The 20,150-nt window shown below is 43.8% G+C and overlaps 1 protein-coding gene across 1 annotated transcript in view; it reads right to left on the bottom strand.

Moving 5' to 3' along the window:
- The window catches only part of AGFG2 (ArfGAP with FG repeats 2), a 53,505-nt gene extending 35,146 nt beyond the window's left edge, over positions 1 to 18,359 (bottom strand). The window contains exon 1 of the mRNA XM_006859633.1: positions 18,030 to 18,359. Coding sequence (XP_006859695.1) covers positions 18,030 to 18,250 — 221 coding nt within the window. The 5' untranslated portion in view covers positions 18,251 to 18,359. The remainder of the gene's footprint in view (positions 1 to 18,029) is intronic.
- Positions 18,360 to 20,150: the final 1,791 nt, after the last annotated feature.

The following is a 20,150-nucleotide window of genomic DNA, read 5'->3' as shown; positions in this document are numbered from 1 at the left end:
ACCACTCAGTCAGGCACAGACAGTTCAGGGAAACAGTGTCTTGTAGGATGCAGCAGCGGTGGAGGAAGGAAGTCACGGGAAAGATAGTGTGTGTGTCCGCCCTAGAAAAACAGATTCTAGGCCTATCACACAGAGGTCGTTGACATTTCCTGAAAAGACAGCTGGAGTCTTTAGCCAGCGTAGCCTAACAGAGAGATGTGCTTCCTTACTAAGGGAGAGAGAGGGCTGCTTCCAACACCTGACTCCCTCCGGCTGCCCTTATACAGGAGAGCTAGCCTTGTGGTTTTCAGGGGGCGAGGGGAAGGGAAAGTAAAAAGTGATCTAGGTGCTTTGGGCCAAATCAGCCTGATGGAACAGGATGTTTCCACAGCACAGTACCAAAAGCATGGTCTGACCTTGACATCCGTAGATCGGATTATGCAGAAGCTGAGCCATAGTTTCCGGGCAGAGAGAATTCTCCACAAGACTCTCTGCAGCCGAGCCGAGTCTCAGCCTCGTTATGAGTCAGAGTATTTGTTTCTGAATCACAGGCAGGCCCTGCTGGCTGTGATCAGCGATTTTAGAAACCAGAGCTCTCTCCTCCCAGTAGCTGAAATCCAACGGTCTCGGTGTGTTGTGTTTCACTGGGTACATACCAAAGTCACACACCAGGCCTGATGCAAGTTTCTGGCCTGGAACTAAACAGGTGGGACTCTCTAACCTCAACTCAGTCTCCCCAACATAACTCTCAGGTGCTTTCCAAGAGAAGTGAATGGAAGAGCCACTGCTCTTCTGGTTATCATAGATTCCCTGGAGACTCTCACCAAGAGTCTCCAGGAAAATACAGAGACAAGTGTTTCCCAATGCGAGAAAGTTACTCGGGCGGAAACTGTGTCTCTCTCAGCTCAGTCATGCTGTCTTCATCGACTTCTGTTTCTTTTTCACAGGGCACCTCAATAGCACTGAAGTGCTCTGAGTTACTCAGTAAATGCAACCCTTTGTAGATCCTCACAGACTCCCTTCGTTCTCGCTCTCCCTCTCCTCTTTGGTTCTGTTAAGCATACCGGTATTATCACAAACGCCACATCTTTTGTGTTTCTACAGTTGCCACCCACAAGCTGGCCCATATTGTGCTTGTCTTGCATCATAAAAGCATCAAACCTGTTTAGCTGCTCAGACAGGACAATTTTGTCAAGCCAACAAGGAAAAGAGCCAGTTCCACCCAACATCTAAGTTCTATTTATTTGTGCCATATTTAGATTTGGAAAGTCCTTGCCTCTGAATATTTGTGATCAAATCTATACACTTCAGATTGCATTTCTTTGCTCCTGGGCTGCTTCTCTTCTGTTTCTTAGCATGCTACAGCTACACCAGCTGAATGAGAGTATCACCAACAAAATAAGTCCAAATTCCCCCACTCCCCTGCACCTAACCCAAAGTCAATGTCACCAACTTTAGGAAACCTTTTCCTAATCTGTATTCTCCTGCTTCATTCTATTTCCTAAGTGGTCCTCCTCTTCCAGCTCAATACTTTTTATATTCCATTCCCCTTTTGGTAACTGAAACTTCTTTAGGGGCTTTTCCAAGTTGTTCTCAGTTATCCCTTATGACGAAATGCCTAAATCTGTAATTTAGTGCCTCTCCATCTACCTCTATCCAGCAGAGGTAAACATAAAAGGTTAGAGGAGAAAGGGTGGAGGCATGGGTTTAACACAGGGGCCAGGCATATTGGTACTCCTCCGACCCAGACCAGTGGAGGAGTGCTGACTTATTGAACAACATACTATCGTCCCTTCCATGAAGATAAAAGTATTTCTTCTACGAACCACTAAGGCGCAGGAAGGTAGAAACTAGACACAAAAGCAACAGCTAACAAGCATGTGTCTTGTTTTCCCGCCCTGGGCTCTGTCCAACTTAACTCTGACTCCAGTAATTAAGTTTAGAGTCCAGTAATGGGGAGGCAGAAGATACAAGATACAAAGGTGATGGAATAAAGGATGGACCCAGTCAAGTCAGGGAAGCATATCACTTTGTTTAAAAAAAAAAAAAAATATATATATATATATATATATATGACAAACAGTAGTCTTCAACACTGACATCTGTGAGCTCTCAGATCTCAACACTCCTCTTCTTTCTAAAGACAAGTGGCTTATCCATAGAAGCATCCAGGCAAAACAGAACAAGAACAAACCTTTGAAGCACTGCTTTACCAGGTGCTTTTTTTTGTAATGTTTTATTGTGAATTATGTGATAGTTTACATGGGAGAACGTTAGCTTTACATTCATCCTATCGTGTATCGTTTCATTGCCATGGTTACAATCCCTTCCATGCATCATCAACCAACCAAAGGGTACACCCTGCAAGCTTTCCCCCTGGTAATCAGCACACAGCCCCTCTCCCTCTCTGGGTCTAGAGTCCCCAGCAGCTCCATCTCTTCACGTCATCGTCTCTGAAACAGGTTCTTTTTAGAAGCAATTTTTACCCCATCCTAAGCTTTAAGGGACAGAAATATAACAAAACAAACAAGCATATGTATACAATGGTTAGTAAAAAAGTACTGCTTTTGGTGTTCCAGTTAATATATGGGTTTATTTCAAACCAACCGTGATCAATGGATGGTTACAGACACGTTCTCTTGGTAATACACTTGTTTTAGCCTCGCTGGGGCTGGGGATGGGGCTTAAAAAGAAAAAGATTCAAGCAAAACAATGGCTTCCAAGGGAATCTGCTGGACCAGTTAAATTTAAGGCAGGCAGGGCTGTTTTTAGCATTCCAAAGGGGCAATCGTGATATGATTTTCTCGAAGGACACAGGATGATCACGAAGGCTTATGATGAAGTAGTTTTAAGAAAACAGAAAGCTGCACGGGTGAGTAAAAGTCCAGGAAACTAGCACCAAGGAATTTTTTTCCCATCACAACACACCTGTTCATTCTTTCATGGTGGCAAGGGCTGTCCTCTGAGAATTCTGTTGGGAAACTTTACCCCATTCACCCTGTAGACTTTTTATTCCCCAAAGAACTGTGAAAAGTAACATGACTTGAGTCCTTGAAAGAAGCCCAAACTGCCATTTTGACGTAGTTTTATAAACAGAAAAACACAGTAATCTTGGGGAAGGGTTGTTGTTAAGTGCTGTCAAGTCGGTTCCGACCCATAGCGACCCTGGATAGGATTTCCAAGGAGCAGCTGGTGAGCCTGAACCAGAGACTTTGCAGTTCAAACAATTTTGCAGTCTAGCACATTAACCCACAGTGCCACCGCAGGATTCTGGCTCAATGGCACTTCAACAATGACTTGCAGAAATACTTTTTGACTTACTCTCATTGTTGCATTGTTGTTGTTAAGTGCCACTGAGTCAGTTCTGACTCACAGCTACCCTGATAGGGTTTCCAAGGAGCAGCTGGTGGGTTTGAACCGCCAACTGGGAGGTCAGCAGTCCAGTGCATGTGCTCTAAAAAGGCAGTCTCCAGATTACCAGTGAATTCTGAACTCTGTAAATAAGCTGGAACAGCCAGGTACAGTTCTTATCTAACATCAGTTAGCGAAATGTTTGTCTTCGTATATAGTATAAAAGTGTACTTTCTATGCAAAAATAACATTAAAGAAATACTTCCAGATATACTAAAACATCTTTAACATAATAATGTTTTCATGGACTTTGCAAAGTAGTGCTCATTTGTTATTATGAACAGTGTTGTTGTTGTTGTTGTTAAGTGCCATTGAGTTGATTCTGACCCATAGTGACCCAGTATAGGGTTTCCAAGGAGCAGCTGGGGAGCTTGAACCACCGACTTTGCAGTTCAAACGACTTTGCAGTCTGACACATTAGCCCACAGTGCCACACCAGAACACCGCATATACCTTGAATTTTTATATAATAGGCTTCAGGGGTATTGGTTTCGGACAGGTTATATGTAAACTGGACACTCCTAAGTTCAGAACTGCCTATATCCAGGTTGAAGAAATCAGATATTGGACAGAAACGACATGAATAAAACTAGGTCAAATTTGGGAACTACAATTGTAGCAGTATGTATGTAAATTTAGATAAGGCAGAAACTAGCAGCCTCTCAGGACCATACACCAACACTGTGGGTTTTCACTACAGCTGATAAAATGTGTCTAATTAAAAAAAAAAAAAAAATAGAGAAAGAATGAGCTCAAAGATGCAGGGATGGAGGTACAGTTATATCCATCCACCAACCTTAAAATCTGAATTTTTCTTCAAATCTTTGGAAACTTAGCTTTGCTGGAACAATCAACTTTTTTATCAGTCAATCCTGCCAGCTGGAAGCTCTGATAATTCTGCTAGCTGCTCACCACCTAATGGTGAACATATTTGTAAGACTCAGTCAGAAAACTGGGTTTTAAAATTAAGCCAATCATAAAACTCCTTTAAAAGAAAACAAAGGGGAAAATCCTCAAGACTTTGGATTTGGCAATGTGTTCTATGACACCAAATTTCCAAAAAATAAGAAAAAACCCATAATTTGTACTTTATCAAAATAAAAACCTTCTGTGCACCAAAGGACATTATCAAGAGTTTTAAAAAAACACACAAAAAAACACAAATTGGGAGAAAATAACTGCAAAATCTGTATCTGATAAATAAGTATTCAGAATATATAAAGAATTCCTAAAATGCAGCAACATTAAAAAGTATAACCCAAACTTAAGAAAAAGTACAACCCAACAGCAAAGAACTTGAATAGATACTGCTTCAAAGATATCTAAGTGACTGAAAAACATATGAAAAGATATTCAACATTAATAGCCCTGTTTGTCATTAGGTGCCCCAGTGTAGGTTTCAACTCACAGCAACTCTGCGTAAAACACTGTGATCCTCACAATCATTGCCACGGGTGAGCCCACTGTTGCAGTTACTGTGTCCATTTCATTGAGGGTCTTCCTCTGCTTTACCAAGATGATAGCCTTCTGCGGGACTGGTACCTCCTGTTCCACAAGTTCAAAGTACATGTGACAAAATCAAATCAGCCTCAATTGATTCTAAGGAGCTCTCTTGTTGTATACTTCTGGTATGACAGAGCTGTTCATTCTTCCAGCAGTCCATGGTATAGTCAATATTTTTTGTCCACACAATTTAAAGGCATCAACTCTTCTTCAGTCTTCCTTATTCACTGTGCAGCTTCCACACGTATATTGTTGATGTTGTTAAGTGCCACCGAGTCGGTTCCAACTTAGAGCGATCCCATGCACAGCAGAACGACACGCTGCCTGGTCCTGTACCATCCTCACAATTGTTATATCTGAGCCTAGTGTTGCTGCCAATGTGCCGATCCATCTTATTGGGGGACTTGGCCCTTCATTTTACCATGTCAGATGTCCTTCTCCAGGAACTGGTCCCTCCTGACAATAGATTCAAAGATAGAGAGAAATCTCACCATCTTCACTTCTAAGGAACATTCAAGCTGCACTTCTTCCAAGATAGATCAGATCTGTTTGTTCTTCTGGTAGCCCATGGTACTTTTAATATCCTTCTGCAATACCATAATTCAAGTGTATTAACTCTTCTGCAGTCTTCCTTATTCACTGTCCAGCTTTCACATGCATATAAGACTACTGAACATACCATAGCTTGGCTCAGGTGCACCTAAATTCTTAAATTCTTTAACACTTTAAAAGTCTTCCGTAACAGATTTGCCCCACTCTCACTAGGATTAGCTATTATGTGGATAACCGAAAATTCTCATGCATAGCTGGTAGAAATATACAACAGTGCAGTCACCATGGAAAACAGTCTGATGGATAACCAAATGGTTAAAAACAGAAATACTATGACCCAGTAATTGCATACCTACATGTATATCTTCACTCCCTTAAGTTTAACAGGTACTGACGGAAGCAAAAAATGCGAAGTAACTACAATCAATGCCAAGTTTTTGTTTAGAATGGTGAAAAGCTCTGTAAACAGACAGTGATGACGGCTATAAAACATGACAATATACTTAACAAAAATAAATTGTACCAGCTTCCAGCAAGATGGCAGACAAGGTAGATGTACTATACAGACCCTCTCTAAAATAAACAAGAGAGACCAAATGAAACACACAGAGATGAAAATCCTGGGACCCTGAACTTTGGAGGAAAGGTTAGAGGTGGACTGAGTGGTGCTGGGAGGAGAAGCTGAGCAGCGACAGTGAGGGAGGGAGGCAGACTGGCGAACGGCTGGCCAGACTTGGCATGACCATCTTGTGAGCAGTTTTGGCAACAGAAGGTGGCCTGGCAGAGCAGATTCACACAGACGACAGGAAAGGTGAGATGCCTTTTTCCTCCCCACACTCCTCTGGAGAGGACAAGGGTTGCCAGCTCCCACCCTCACCCACCCCCAGCACAGACTCTGCTCTCCTGGAGTTCAGAGCCAGGTGGTTGGAACCACGCCACTGTGAGGCAGAGGCCAGCAGTGCTGCTTAGACGCCCTACTTCATTGCCTGGATTCAGGTGGGATTGGCTCCAGACCTACAGAACCCGCAGGGCCACCAGACCAGCATTTAACCCGTCACCCTGCCCCCAGCTGCCGTTGATCCTAACACACACTGAAACCAGCTCCATCCACAAACTGCTTCCAGATTGAGAGCCCTGACCACAGACAACAGGCTGACTTTGCTGTCACACCCCTAGTGAGATCCTTGGCTTGCCCCTCAGACTTGTCCTCTCTCTGGGTCCAACAGCTACACAGTGGTGTTTTTGTTTGGGGGTTTGGTTTTTTTCCTTTTCTTGTTTCACTGTTTCTGTTTATTCTTTCTCCTCCCTCTTCTCTCTTCACTCCCTTGAATTTTATCCTCTCTATCTCCACTGTTGTTTTCCTTCTATTCTTCTGTTTCTCATTCCCCTTGTTCTCCCCTTTTTATTTTTCTTTATTACTCTCCACTCTCATTCTCTCATCTTCCCTCTCCCTGGTTTTTCTAAGTGTTGTTGTTTTCTAATTTCTTCCTTTTATTTCCTTTCTTATTTGTCTCTTCTATAGCTCCTGTCCCTCTTTTGTCTTTACGTTGTTGTTGTTATGTGCGGTGGAGTCGGTTCCCACTCATAGCGACCCTGCACAGGGTTTCTGAGGCTGTAAATCTTTACGGGAGCAGAACGCCTCATCTTTCTCCCATGGAACAGCTGGTAGTTTAGAACTACTGACCTTGCGGTTCGCAGCCCAATTCGTAACCACTACGCTACCAGAGCTCCTATAGTTATTATATTATTTCTTCTGGTTGCTGCCTGTTTTTATTTTTTCTTTTCATTGTTGCTTCCTTTTTTGTTTCTGCTCATTTGTTTTCTGGTGTGTGTTGGGGGGGAGGGGATTCCCTTTGCCATCCAACAGAAGACAGCAATGGTGCCCATACAGCCCAATCACAACTGTATCCTCCACAACCCCACTCACTGGCCAAGAGCCAGTACCAGCTCCTATACCACCTGACCAATGATAGACAGCGGCCAACAGCAGCCACCCCCGCTCCCCCAAACTGAGGGGCATGAATGGTGAACGAGAATGGTGTACACACCTCCATTCTCTAACTACACCCACTGGAGACAGCTAGTGAGAGGCCAAGGACACACCAAAACACAATCATTCATTAAATACAGATACAACAACCCCACAATGCTCTGGAGACAACAGACAACTTTAGCTCATACAAAGAAACACGAGAGAATGGCTCAAATGACCACAATGCAGAGCCAGAAAACATTTCTGAGGAAGAAAAGTAACCGAATGAACAGAATTCTAGAACAGGAAGAGACAACATAAAGTACAGAGGAAACTGTCTAAGAGTTGTTGGAAAAAAACTTCCCTAACATCATGGAAGATGAAAAGAACGATATTCAACAAGCTGAACAGGATAGATCCCCAAAGAAAACCAGCAAGACATACCATAATCAAACTCTTCAAAACCTAAGACAAGGCAAGACTCCTGAGAGCGTCCTGGGAAAACTAAAAGTTACCTACAAAGGAATACCAGTAAGACTAAGCTCTGGTGTCTCAGCAGAAATCATGCAGTCAAGAAGGCAATGGGATAACATACACTAATCTCTGAAGGGAAAAAAATGCCAACCAACAATCATATACCCTACAAAACTGTCCCTCAAACATGATGGTGAAATTAGGACATTTCCTGATAAAGAGAAGTTAAAGGAATTTGTAATCATCAGATCAACTTTATAAAAAATGCTAAAAGATGTTCTTTGGATAAATAACCAATAACAGTAGACAAAAACCCGAGATTATCATACATGACACCACCACCCAGAACTCAATCCAGACATAGTAGTATTAAAAGTAAAACAAAACCAAAAATAGGGAACTAGAGATATCAATGTATAATGAAGTCAACTACAAAGCAAATACAGAGGGAATGGGTTAGATACAGAGCGTCCAAAAGGCAAGGAACTTAAGTAGATTTTAAGATATAACAGATTGTTTTAAATAGGATAAAACATTAATTAGAAGGTAACAGCAAAGAAAATGAACATACCTTCATGTTAAAATTTAAAAAAGAGGAAAATCAGAATGATTTAGTATTAAAGAAAATTAAAAGAAAACCCACAAACAAAATGAACTCAGAGTCAAAATTATGTGAAACATCACAGCAAACACAGAAAAATGACTGCAATCAATTGATAACTACATTGAATGTAAGTGGATTAAACATACCAGTCAAGAGACAGAGAGAGCAGAATGGATAAGAAAACAGGATCCTTCAATAGGCTGCCTACAAGAGATACATCAAAAAGATGGAGACAGCCTAAATGCCCATCAACAGAAGGATGGTTAAACAAGTTCTGGTATATATACATATTGGAATACTATGCAATGTTGAAGAATAACAATGATTTCTGTGAAATACCTCATAACATGGATGAACCTGGAGGATATTATGCTGAGTAAAACTAGTCAATCTCAAAAGGACAAATATTGTGTAAGACCAATGTTGTCAAATTTAAGAAAAGGTTCTCTTGAAAAAAAAAAAATTTATAATGATTACGGGAATGCAGAGGGAAGGAAAATTATTCATGGGCTAGAGGGTAGACACATGCTAACAAAGGTGGCAGTGCAGACAATATATATGAGGGAGGTTAGCCGAGGAAAGATGAAGGCAGTGGGAGTCACAAGGAACAACGTAATATTTCAAGTGAACAGAGGTACCCAAACTTGCAGATAGTACCCACTTGACCTAGTTTTGATGGCTTGATGACCAGAGCTCAACTAGAGGAAGTTTAAGAAATTTGATAAAGGAACTAAATGTAAATTGGTACAATTTGATAAACTTGACCTTTACTTATGGATGTTTGTTGTTGTTGTGTGCCATGGAATCGGTTCCGACTCATAGTTGACGGCGCTTCACAACAACATACTACCAGAGCTATGTTGCTGTTCTTAAGTGCTGTCGAGTCGGTTCCGACCCATAATGACCCTGTATAGGGTTTCCAAGGAGCGACTGGTAAGCTTGAACCACCGACCTTGTAGTTCAAATGGCTTTGCAGTCTGGCGCATTAACCCACAGCGCCACACCAGGACTAGTCCAAAATACCAACTAAGAGGGAAGGAGTCTTCACATCAAGGATCAAGCCTGTCCCTTCTGTACACAGGGTTGATGGGGTGGGCAAATTAGACACTGGCTACCTAGCGTAGAGGTTACAAATCGGGCTGCTAACCTCAAGGTCGGCAGTTTGAAACTACCAGATGTTCCATGGTAGAAAGATGAGGCTTTCTGCTCCTGTAAAGATTTACAGCCTCAGAAACCCTGTGCAGGGTCACTATGAGTCAGAACCGACTCCATGGTACTTAACAACAACAACAACACCTAAAATGGAGGGACAATGAAGGCATGAAGAGGCTGGCTTACAAGTTTCCAAGAGGAAGTTTAGTCTCAGAGTGTGTGGGGGAAGGTAGAATCCCCACTGAATAGTTTTCATGTTGTCTAGATCGGTCTGGTGAAAGGAGATGGGGATAAGATTTTTATGATTCAATAGTGAGTAATTGTTATCATGACTAACTGTGATTGTCACAACTATAAAGGTAGAAGTTTTGTAACAAAAGGGTTGTTAGGTGCCATCGAGTCGGTACCAACTCATAGCAACCCTATGCATAACACAACGAAACACTGCCCGGTCCTGGGATAACCTCACAACTGCTGCCACACATGAGCCCCCTGATGCTGCCACTTTACCAATCCATCTCGCTGGGGGTCTTCCTCTTTTTGTCTGACCCTCCATCTTACCAAATATGATATCCTTCTCCAGCAACTGGTCCCTCTTGACAACATGTTCGATGTATGAGAAATGAAGTCTGGTCATCCTGGCCTTCAAGGAGCACTCTGGCTGTACTTCTTCCAACACAGATCTGTTGGTTCTTTTGGCAGTCTATGGTACTTTCAATCTTGTCCTCCAACACCATAACTCAAAGGCATCAATTCTTCTATGGTCTTCCTTATTCACTGTTCAACTTTCAAATGCATATGAGGTCACTGAAAACACCATTGCTTGGGTCAGGTGTACCTTAGTCTTCAAGCTGACATATTTGCTCTTGAACACTCTAAAAAGGTCTTTTGCAGCAGATTTGCTTAATGCATTGTTTGATTTCTTGGCTGCTGCTCCCATGAGTGTTGATGATTGATCAACCATCAACAAAAAGGGGGGAGTAGTAAATCTTACAGTCCAGGAACAGAGGACCCTAGGACTATCAAGGGAGAAGAGCATCAGCAGAATGTGGGACCTTATTCAGAGAAGCAGCGACACCAGAGATGGAGGCAGAAGTGATGGCATGGAGAGACAGAGCAGGTGAGGACTCTAGACTCATGGAAAGAGAAAGGCTGTGTACCAGCAGCCAGGAGGCAGGCTTGTAGAATGTGCCCTTTGGTTGTTCAAATTGTTATATACCCGAGCGTTTTTGTGTACATCAAAAAAACAGAAAACAGAGGGAACAGATGCAAATATTGTTGAATGGTGATGCATGGAGGGGATTGTAATCGCTGCAATGATATGAAATACAAAATACAACAGGATAAGTGCAAAACTGATGTCCTCCCACGTAAACTATTACTCAATTCACAATAAAACCTTAAAATAAATAAATAAATAAAATGGATAGAGGTAAATGCTGTTAACTGTTAGTACATGGCAGGGACTGTAATCATTGTAATGAAGCAAAGCACATGCTTTGTTGAATGTAAACTGATGATCTGCTCTGTAAACCTTCACTCAATTCACAGTAAAAAGTAAAAGTAAATAAATAGTACCAACATTGTTTTTGCTGTTGTTTAGTGCTGTCGAGTTGGCCTTGACCCATAGCGAGCTGTATAGGATTTCCAAGGAGTGGGTGGTTAGTTTGAATTGCTGACGTTACAATTCAAACTGACCTTGTGATCGAATACTTATTCTACAGCGCCACACTAGGACTCCATACTAATGTTGTTATTAAGTGCCTTCAAGTCAATTCCATCTCACAGTGAACCTGTGTAGGGTTTCTGAGGAGCTGCTGGTGAATTTGAACTGCCGACCTTGCTGTTCAAACTGACCTTGCAGTCCAGTGCTTTATCCCACAGTACCACACCAGGACTCCCTGCACCAATATTGCTGTTGTTGTTAAGTACCATGGAGTTGGTTCCGACTCACAGTGACCCTGCACAGGGCTTCCAAGGCTTCACGGGAGCAGAAAGCCTCATCTTTCGCCCACAGAAAGCTGGTAGTTTTGAACTGCCGACTTTGATGTTAGCAGCCCGATTCGTAACCACTACGTGACCAGAGCTCCTTGTACCAATATTAGAACGGTGGAATTTATGCAGTTTAACACTAAAAATGGGTCAAAACCAACCAAATAAATGAAAGAACCAATCCTGGGTTTTTTTTTGCTGGCTCCACAGGTTCTGAAGTCTGACTTATGTACAACTCATAATTATGAACCAACCTCCCTCCATCAAGGCTATATTAAAGATTCGAGGTAACTGCGATAATTCCTAATAACAAAAGGGCACTATTTTGTGATGTACATCAAAACAATATGATTGCCATTATTACTAGTACTCTATGTAACACAGTACCTCAGCTCCGCTATTAGAAAGCAGAGTGTTCCTCTGGAATCTTTTGTAAGCCAGAATGACGTGAAGTGAAGAGGCACTTACCATTAATTTATATGGGAAACATTTTGAGTATTCCTAGAATCAAACAATAACCTACCAAATCAGACTAAATAACGCATAAAGACTAAAATAACACTAACATCTAGTGTGCACAGATAGCTAAAAGCTATGGCGGCTTGATGCGGAGTGTAGTTCTGGGGAAGGAGCTTGGCAATGCCACTCTCATTGCTCAGGATGCCCACTGCCTCTTTGATGTTGTTGTTGTTAGGTACCATCGAGTCGGTACTGACCCATAGCAACCTTATATTCAGCAGAACAAAACACTGCCCGATCCTGGGCCAACCTCACTGCTGTTGCCACACTTGAGTCCATCGATGCTGCCACTTGGCCAATCCATCTCGTTGGGGGTCTTCTCTTTATCTCCAACCCTCCACCTTACCAAACATGTTATCCTTCTCCAGTGACTGGTCCCTGCTGACAATATGTCCAAAATATAAGAGACGAATTTTGGACATCTTGGCCTCCAAGGAGCACTCTGGCTGCACTTCTTCCAAAACGGATCTATTGGTTCTTTTGGGAGCCATGGCATTTTCAATGTTCTCCTCCAATACCATAACTTAAAAGCATCAATTCTTCTACGGTCTTCCTTATTTACTGTCCAGCTTTTGCATGCATATTGAGGTTGTTGAAAACACCTTGGGTCGGGTGCACCTTAGTTCTCAAGCTGACATCTTTTTTGTTCTTCAACACTTTAAAAAGGTCCTGTGCAGCAGATTTGCCTAATGCAGTATGTCATTTGATTTCTTGACTGCTGCTTCCGTGAGTGTTGATAGTTGATCCAAGAAGAATGAAGTCCTTGACAACATCAATCTTTTCTCCGATGATAAGAATGCTGTTTACTGGTCTGACCAATAAACAGCCTCTTTGATGGCTCACTGAAAAACACAAGTACTAACGTAGGACCTTTGCAAGGTGAAGTGGTACAATTTTGAAAAGTGAGGGAAACCACATGGAGAATTCTAAAAAGTTCATGGAAGAATCCATTATCTTTTTTAAAAGTTTGTATTGTGAACTGAGTGATGGTTTATGTGGGAGAACATCGGTTTTACACTCATACTATCGCATGTCATTTCATTGCAATGATTAGAATCCCCTCCGTGCATCATCATTCAACAGTATTTGCTTCAATTCCATTTTGTTTTTTTTGGATGTACACAAAAACACTCAGGAATATATAATCATTTAAACCACCAAAGGGCACATTCTGCATGCTTGCCTCCTGGCTGCCAGAACACAGCTTTTCTCTTTCCTTGAGTCTAGAGTCCTCAGCTACTCTCTTTCTCCATGTCCTCATCTCTGCCTCCATCCCTGGTGTCACTGCTTCTCTGCATATGGTACCACATTCTGCTCATGCTCCTCTCCCTTGATGGTCCTAGGGTCCTCTGTTCCTGGAATGTAAAGTTAACTACGCCCCCCTTTTTGTTACAGAACTTCTACCTTTACAGTTGTAACAATCACAATTAGTCATGATAACAATTGCTCACTACTGAAAGAATCCATTACCTAGGAACTTTTTGAAGCCCCCACCTAACATGTTATAGATGCTTTAGTGTATCTAGAAGTGGTTCAGTGTTGCTAAACTCACAGGAAGATATTCTATATACTAATACAAACATCTGACTAGCTGACGTGATGTACAAACCATACCTCACTGTCCGACTTACATACAAAGTTGACAAAAAGACAGATTTAAGATGGACACTCATACATAATACGACTGCCTCTAGTACTAAGTCTGATACTTCAATTTCCCCCTGAATATTCTCTTCATTTTCACAAAGACAATTTCATCTCTTTGCACCACATTGCTAATCCACACTGAGCTATATTTTACTTCATGGCACTTGTCACTCTGTGTAATGGCATCTTTAATGACTCCCCTAGGATGTAAACTACATGAAGGACAGTGTCTGTTTTGTTCACCACCATATTTCCAAGGCTTCAAACTCTGTCTGGGGTTTCACCGTTGTTAAGTGCCATCCAGTTGGCTCCGACTCATAGAGATCCTGAATAGGGTTTCCACGAGTGGCTCCTGGGTTTGACCCACCAACGTTGCCATTAACAGTCCAGTGCTTATCCTACAGCACCACACCAGGACTCCATAGGCACTCCATAAATATTTGTTTACTGACTGAATGAATATACAGGCCACTGTCCAACAAATTTTCACTTTTCACTAGTCTATGAGCAACTTTTGTTATTGTTAAGTGCTGTCAAGTCGATTCCGACCTATAGCGACCCTGTATAGGGTTTCTGAGGAGCGACTGGTGAGTTTGAACCACTGACACTGCAGTTCAAATGGCTTTGCAGTCTGGCTATTAACAGCGCCACACGAGGACTCCTAAGAACAACTACCCATATGGCTTTCAGCTGCTAACCATGTGGATTCGAGATGTGTTTTCCTGGACTCAGGCCTCCACTGCCTGCTAGCCTGGGCTCTGTCCCCACTTTGTAGCCAACAGTAAGCATCATCTTCACACATCCTGCTTATGGCCCAGCTGCCAGCTATCAGCCCTTCCCATAGTACATCAAAGGGACACAAGGAAAGGATCCCTTTAAGTGGCTTATCTGCCTTGCCCTAGTAAAAGCTAATTAGAACTCCAATTAGCAGATGAGAGGTAACACCAGAATGCAGGCAGCAGGTCACAGCCAGGGTAACCACAGCTTTTTTCTAGAGTTTCTCCCAATATTTCTCTCCATGTAACCTCAACGTGCCATCAAGTCAGCTTCATTTTATGGCCCAGCCTCTGAGTCCCTCATCTACTTCATCCTGCTAACAAAGGCCTAGCTTTCCTTTCCCAACCACCGAAATACAATGGGGCTTCAAAAAGTTTATGGAAAACATAAGCTTTTAATTCAGTCTTTCCAGAAACTTTTTGAAGGTCCTTTGTATGATCCCCAAAGTCTACCATCTCGAGAATCACTCCCTGGGTGATTCTCATCATGCTCAATACCAAACAAAAATCCTTTCTAGAATCTTTTGATACTGCAAAAAGGCTGGTATATTCCTCCCACTGGGTCTCAAGAGAACTTAAGTTCCTAAGAAATTAGGTTCCCAGTTTGATATATAGACACCCTAGACAGAGCCAGGCCTAACTAACCAACACTAAGGCCACACCACTTCCATCCTCTGTATACTCAAAGCGCAGGTGTTTGACTTGTCATTCGTGAGATCAACAATAGTGACCACAGGAAAAAGAGGTAACTTTGCACTAATATTGGAAGAGCTTACTTCTCCGGTAAAATACGACAGGTTTTAATGTGTTCCACATCCCTTGTCTCTCCTCCTGCCCTGGTTGAGGGATGTTCACTATAGAATGAAATGTTATCTCTAAGACACTTGAGACGGAAAGCTAGGAAATAATGAAAGTGATGTTAGGACTTCCCATTCATTCGGTGCTTATCTGTCCCGACATCACAGCTCAATGTGGGAATGAAATAGCATTCCATTTCCTAACATATTGTCCTAGGACCTAGATTCTGATGTGCCATCATTTGCTCCCCCTGCTTCCCTTGACTTTCCTCCAGACTTGAATAGTCAGATTTTCCTTTTCATAACAGGATCTTCAGGAATCTGCTCTTTCCCTTTGTTGGAAATACTCCTGAGCCTTGTTCTTTCTCTCAGAGTACTAGTGTTCATCTCAGATCTTTGTCCTCTTGCTTCCTCTGAGTCTCTATCTCAACTTGTAACACATTTCCTGCTTGGAGCCCAAGAGTCGCAGCGCCTTTCAGACTGAAGCTGAGTTTATCTTCAGAACACACAGTGAAACCAGTCAGAGCATAAAAGGAAAGTGCAGCAAAGGAGATAAAACTGAGTCGAAGAACAATGCTAAACGGCATCTTCTGAGTTCAGGGTCCTCATTTCTGCTCTGCCATGATCATAATTAATAGTAAACAACAAATGGTGAAAAAAACAAGCGCCCATATGGCATTGGATAACTTACTAAACCATTCTTTGGTTTCATTCTCCCATCTGTCATGCAAAGAGAACAATACTGCTCCCTCCTTGTTTTTTAAAGGTCTATGGAGAGGAAAAACAATAAAAAGTTTCACCCGATTAAACAACAACACTATATTAAAAAAATATTTCAAAAATATAAATCTCTTGATAAATATAGAAAGCAGAAATCTAGACCTTGTATCAACTCTGTCAGCCATGTATTTACCCAAATAATTCCCTTGTTGCTAAGTACTGTCGAGTCGGTTCTGACTCAGAGAGGCACTGTACAGGGTTTCCGAGGAGTGGCTGGTGACTTTGAACCACCAACCTTGTGGTTCAAACTGACCTTGCAGTCCAGAGCATTAACTCACAGCGCCACACCCAGACTCCTAAGGAGGAAAAAGAGAACCCTACTTTATAACAGTGTTTCCCTCGGTTGTGCATAGGGGTCAATGTAAGTTGGAACCAACTTGATGGCACCTAATAAAAACAATACTATATATATAACCAGACATCTGGGCTAGCACTGTGGCTGTGACTTAGCTCAGGTCTGACAAAATACAGTGCCAGTGCTAAGTGGAGCACTGCAGACAATGCAACAAAGTCCCCCAAATCTGTACAGTTTTCTGGATGTCAGGCACCTTGGAAGACATGCCTGGAAATCTGCTTGCAAAGTTCACATCCTAGAAAATGCTATGGGGCAGTTCTACTCTGCATACACTGGTTCGCCATGTGTCGAAACTAACAAACATACCAGAATCTATTCACAACAAGGAGCGTCAAGGTGTAAAATTATTACGCTTTAAGGTTGCTCATCCAGATCACCAAATCTTTAGAAAAGTTAAGTCCTCTACCAGGGGACCCACCACTCATCTGTCAGTTTGTCATACTGTGGTGGCTTGTGCATTGCTATGCCACTGCCATTTTAAATCCCAGCAGGGTATCCGTGGTGAACAGGTTTCAGCTAAACTTCCAGACTAAGACAGACTAGAAAGGAGAGATGGACTACTTCAGAATGTTTAGCCACTGAAAATCTTATGAATAGCAGATATTGAGCCAGAAGATGAGTCCCTCAGGTTGGAAGGTACTCAAAGTACAACTGGGGAAAAGCTGCCTCCTCAAAGTAGGGTTGACCATGATAACACAAATGCAGCAAAGATTTCGGGACCTTCATTTGCTGATGGGGCACAAATCAAAATGAGGAGAAACAGCTGCCAACATACATTAATAATCAGGACATGAAATGTACTAAATTTGGAATCTAGGAATATTGGAAATAGTAAAAAATGAAATGGAACGCATAAAACCAGTCCCTGGCGAAGGACACCACACTTAGTAGAGGATCAGTGAAAATGTGGAAGACTCCCCCAAAGAAATGGATTGTGCGGAAGGGTAGGACCGGACAGTGTTTCCTTCTGTTGTGCGTAGAGTTGGAGGAGACTGGAGGACACATAACCACCACCACCAGGGGAATACATGGGCCTCATCACTCAGATTTCATAAGAAGCACTCCAAAGTCCTGCAAGATTAGGATCAGTACTGGGCACTGGAACATGGCTCCTGCCGGGTCCCTGTTTCGATGCTGTTACATTACTGATCTGAAATGGGAGTCCAGTTTTCCCTTCCTCTCCTCTTTTGCCCTTCTCCAAGAAGTTCCTTTAAACAAGCTTGTTATTCTAAGGCCCTTTAAACTCCACCCAGAGAATTCCCTTCAAGGACAACAGTTCTTCTTGTCTCCTTTGAGACTGCCTCCATTTCTCCCCAGGATTCCCCACCTTACCCCGCAATCTGGTCTTCTGTCTCTCCCTTTCCCACGACGGCTCTGCAGCAGACCCCTTAAACTGAGACCCTCCCCCGCCGCCCTCCCACCCCAGCTCCCTTCCCTCCAGGGCCCCCGGAGCGTGGGTACCCCCGTCCACCCCGGGTCCCCAGGCTCCCCCACGCCTCCTTCCCGGTGCACTCACAGGAGGCCAGAACAGGTGGTGCAGACGAAGCTGCCCACGGTGATGTCCACGTAGGTGACCCCGCGCTGGGCGCACTCGAAGCAGTGGCGGTTCCCGGCCTGGCTGCAGCCTCCCAATTCGCGCACCCGGCGACACCACACCTCCGAGGCTGCCTCCGCGTCTGCCTTTCCCCCGCCGACCCCGCCACCGGGGCCTGGGCCCTTCTTGGCCGCCATCACCATCGCAGCCCACTCACTCAAACCTTCGCCCCTTCCCGCCTCTTCAGCCGCCTCCGCAAGCTCAGCTCCGCTGACAGCGCGCAGCAGCTGCGGGCAGCATCCGCGCTAGACTCCCGACCCCCTACCTCTTCTATCCTGCACTCTGATTGGCTGCTTTCCTCCCACCTCCTCACTCTGATTGGCGAACACTGAACAGCCCCGGGTTAAAGGAGCCACCAACGCCACGCCCCGCTGTTTTAAGACCTCGGGCCTCTCCCATTGGCCAGTGGCGTCGGGGTCGGGAACAGAACGTGCCCTCTCCTGTCCCCTCCCCATCTCGCCACCGCCTTCCCAGCCCGCCGCCTCCCAGCAATGCTTGGTGCGTCCTCCCCCAACTCTCCCTATCCCGGAACTCGGGCTCCAACGCCAGTTCTGATTGGCTGGCAATGCTGCAAAATTAGCGCGCGAGAAAGAGGAGGTGTCCCAGGGGTGCGCAGCTCAGATGCTCACTAGACCGACGACGTTAATTCCCGCCAAATTTTAAATACCTACTTTTAGGTGGGTCCTGGGGTGGCACTGTGGGTTCATGCGCTGGGCTGCAAAGTCAGTTTGAACCGCAAAGTCAGCAGTTCAAGCTCACCAGCCGCTCCTTGGAAACCCTATACAGGATTGCTATGGGTCGGAACAGACTCAACAGCACTTAACAACAGAAACAACTTTAAGACTGGACTCCTGGTGTGGCGCTGTAGGATCAGCACTGGACTGCGAACCACAAGGTAAGCAGTCCAAACTCACCAACTGCTCCTCGGAAATCTTATACAAGGTCGCTAGGAGTCGGAACCGACTGGACAGTACTTAACAAAAACAACAGGTTTTAGACTAGGAGACCTGTTGGCACCGTGGTTAAAGTGCTCGACGACTAACCAAATGGTCAGCAGCTTGATCTCAGTAGCCACTACGTGGGAGAGAGATACGGCAGTGGACCTCCATAGAGATTTACAATCTTGGAAACACTATGGGACAGGTCTGCTTTGTTCTGTAGGACCACCAGGAGTCAGAGTCACTTCAAGACAAAGGTGTGACTTTTTATTTCCAGATTAAAACAGACCAGGAAGAAAAGCTTGGCAATCTACTAAAATATGTTCATGCAAACTTAGTGGATGACAACAGAATATTGTCTACTATAGGGTAGAAAGATGAATGCAAACACATCAAAGGTAGTGAAGATGGCACAGCTGGGGACAACATACATAAGTTCGCCATAAATTAGGGTAGACTTGATGATGACAACATTCTCAGGTAGTCTGTGCAGAAGGAAAGACTCCTGGAGGTGTAAGGGTTAAACATTTACTCAGTGTTTTGCAGGAGGTGAGCTCCTGGCAAGTTCACTTTGGATTCATGTTGTTGTTATTAAGTGCTGTCGAGTCAATTCCGACCCATAGCGACCCTGTGTAGGGTTTCCAAGGAGCAGCTGGTGAGCTTGAACCACTGACCTTGAAATTCAAATGACTTTGAAATCTGACACATTAGCCCATAGAAGCCCAAAAAACTACACAGGGAATTCATACCACTATATTGTCTCCCATGGCGGCCAGTGGGACATGCGTCTCTGGAGACCCACCTGGAGCGGCATCCCCGCCTCCTCCCAGTCTTGCCTAAGCTGATATGTCACTGCCCAAGCCCCTCTGGCCTCTCCAGGAAATGATGAAGCAGATACCCTAGGGAGGATGTGCTGGCTCAGATAAGTTCCTGCGTCTAATGTCGCAGGTTGACTGAACAAGGAGTTACTACATGCCGCCAAAAGACGACGTGGAAGGTCACAAAACAATGGAGAGTTCTGCTGATGTGTGAACAAGTGTTGGATGCTTGCAAAACATGTATCCCGTGCTCTTGCTGCAATGTACAGTGACCCCCGATGGGGCTG

Source organism: Chrysochloris asiatica, unplaced genomic scaffold, assembly GCF_000296735.1.
Source record: "Chrysochloris asiatica unplaced genomic scaffold, ChrAsi1.0 scaffold00034, whole genome shotgun sequence".
In the NCBI taxonomy this organism is placed as follows: domain Eukaryota; kingdom Metazoa; phylum Chordata; class Mammalia; order Afrosoricida; family Chrysochloridae; genus Chrysochloris; species Chrysochloris asiatica.
Note: the sequence above shows the minus strand (reverse complement) of the source record. Positions and strands in the feature narration are given on the sequence as shown.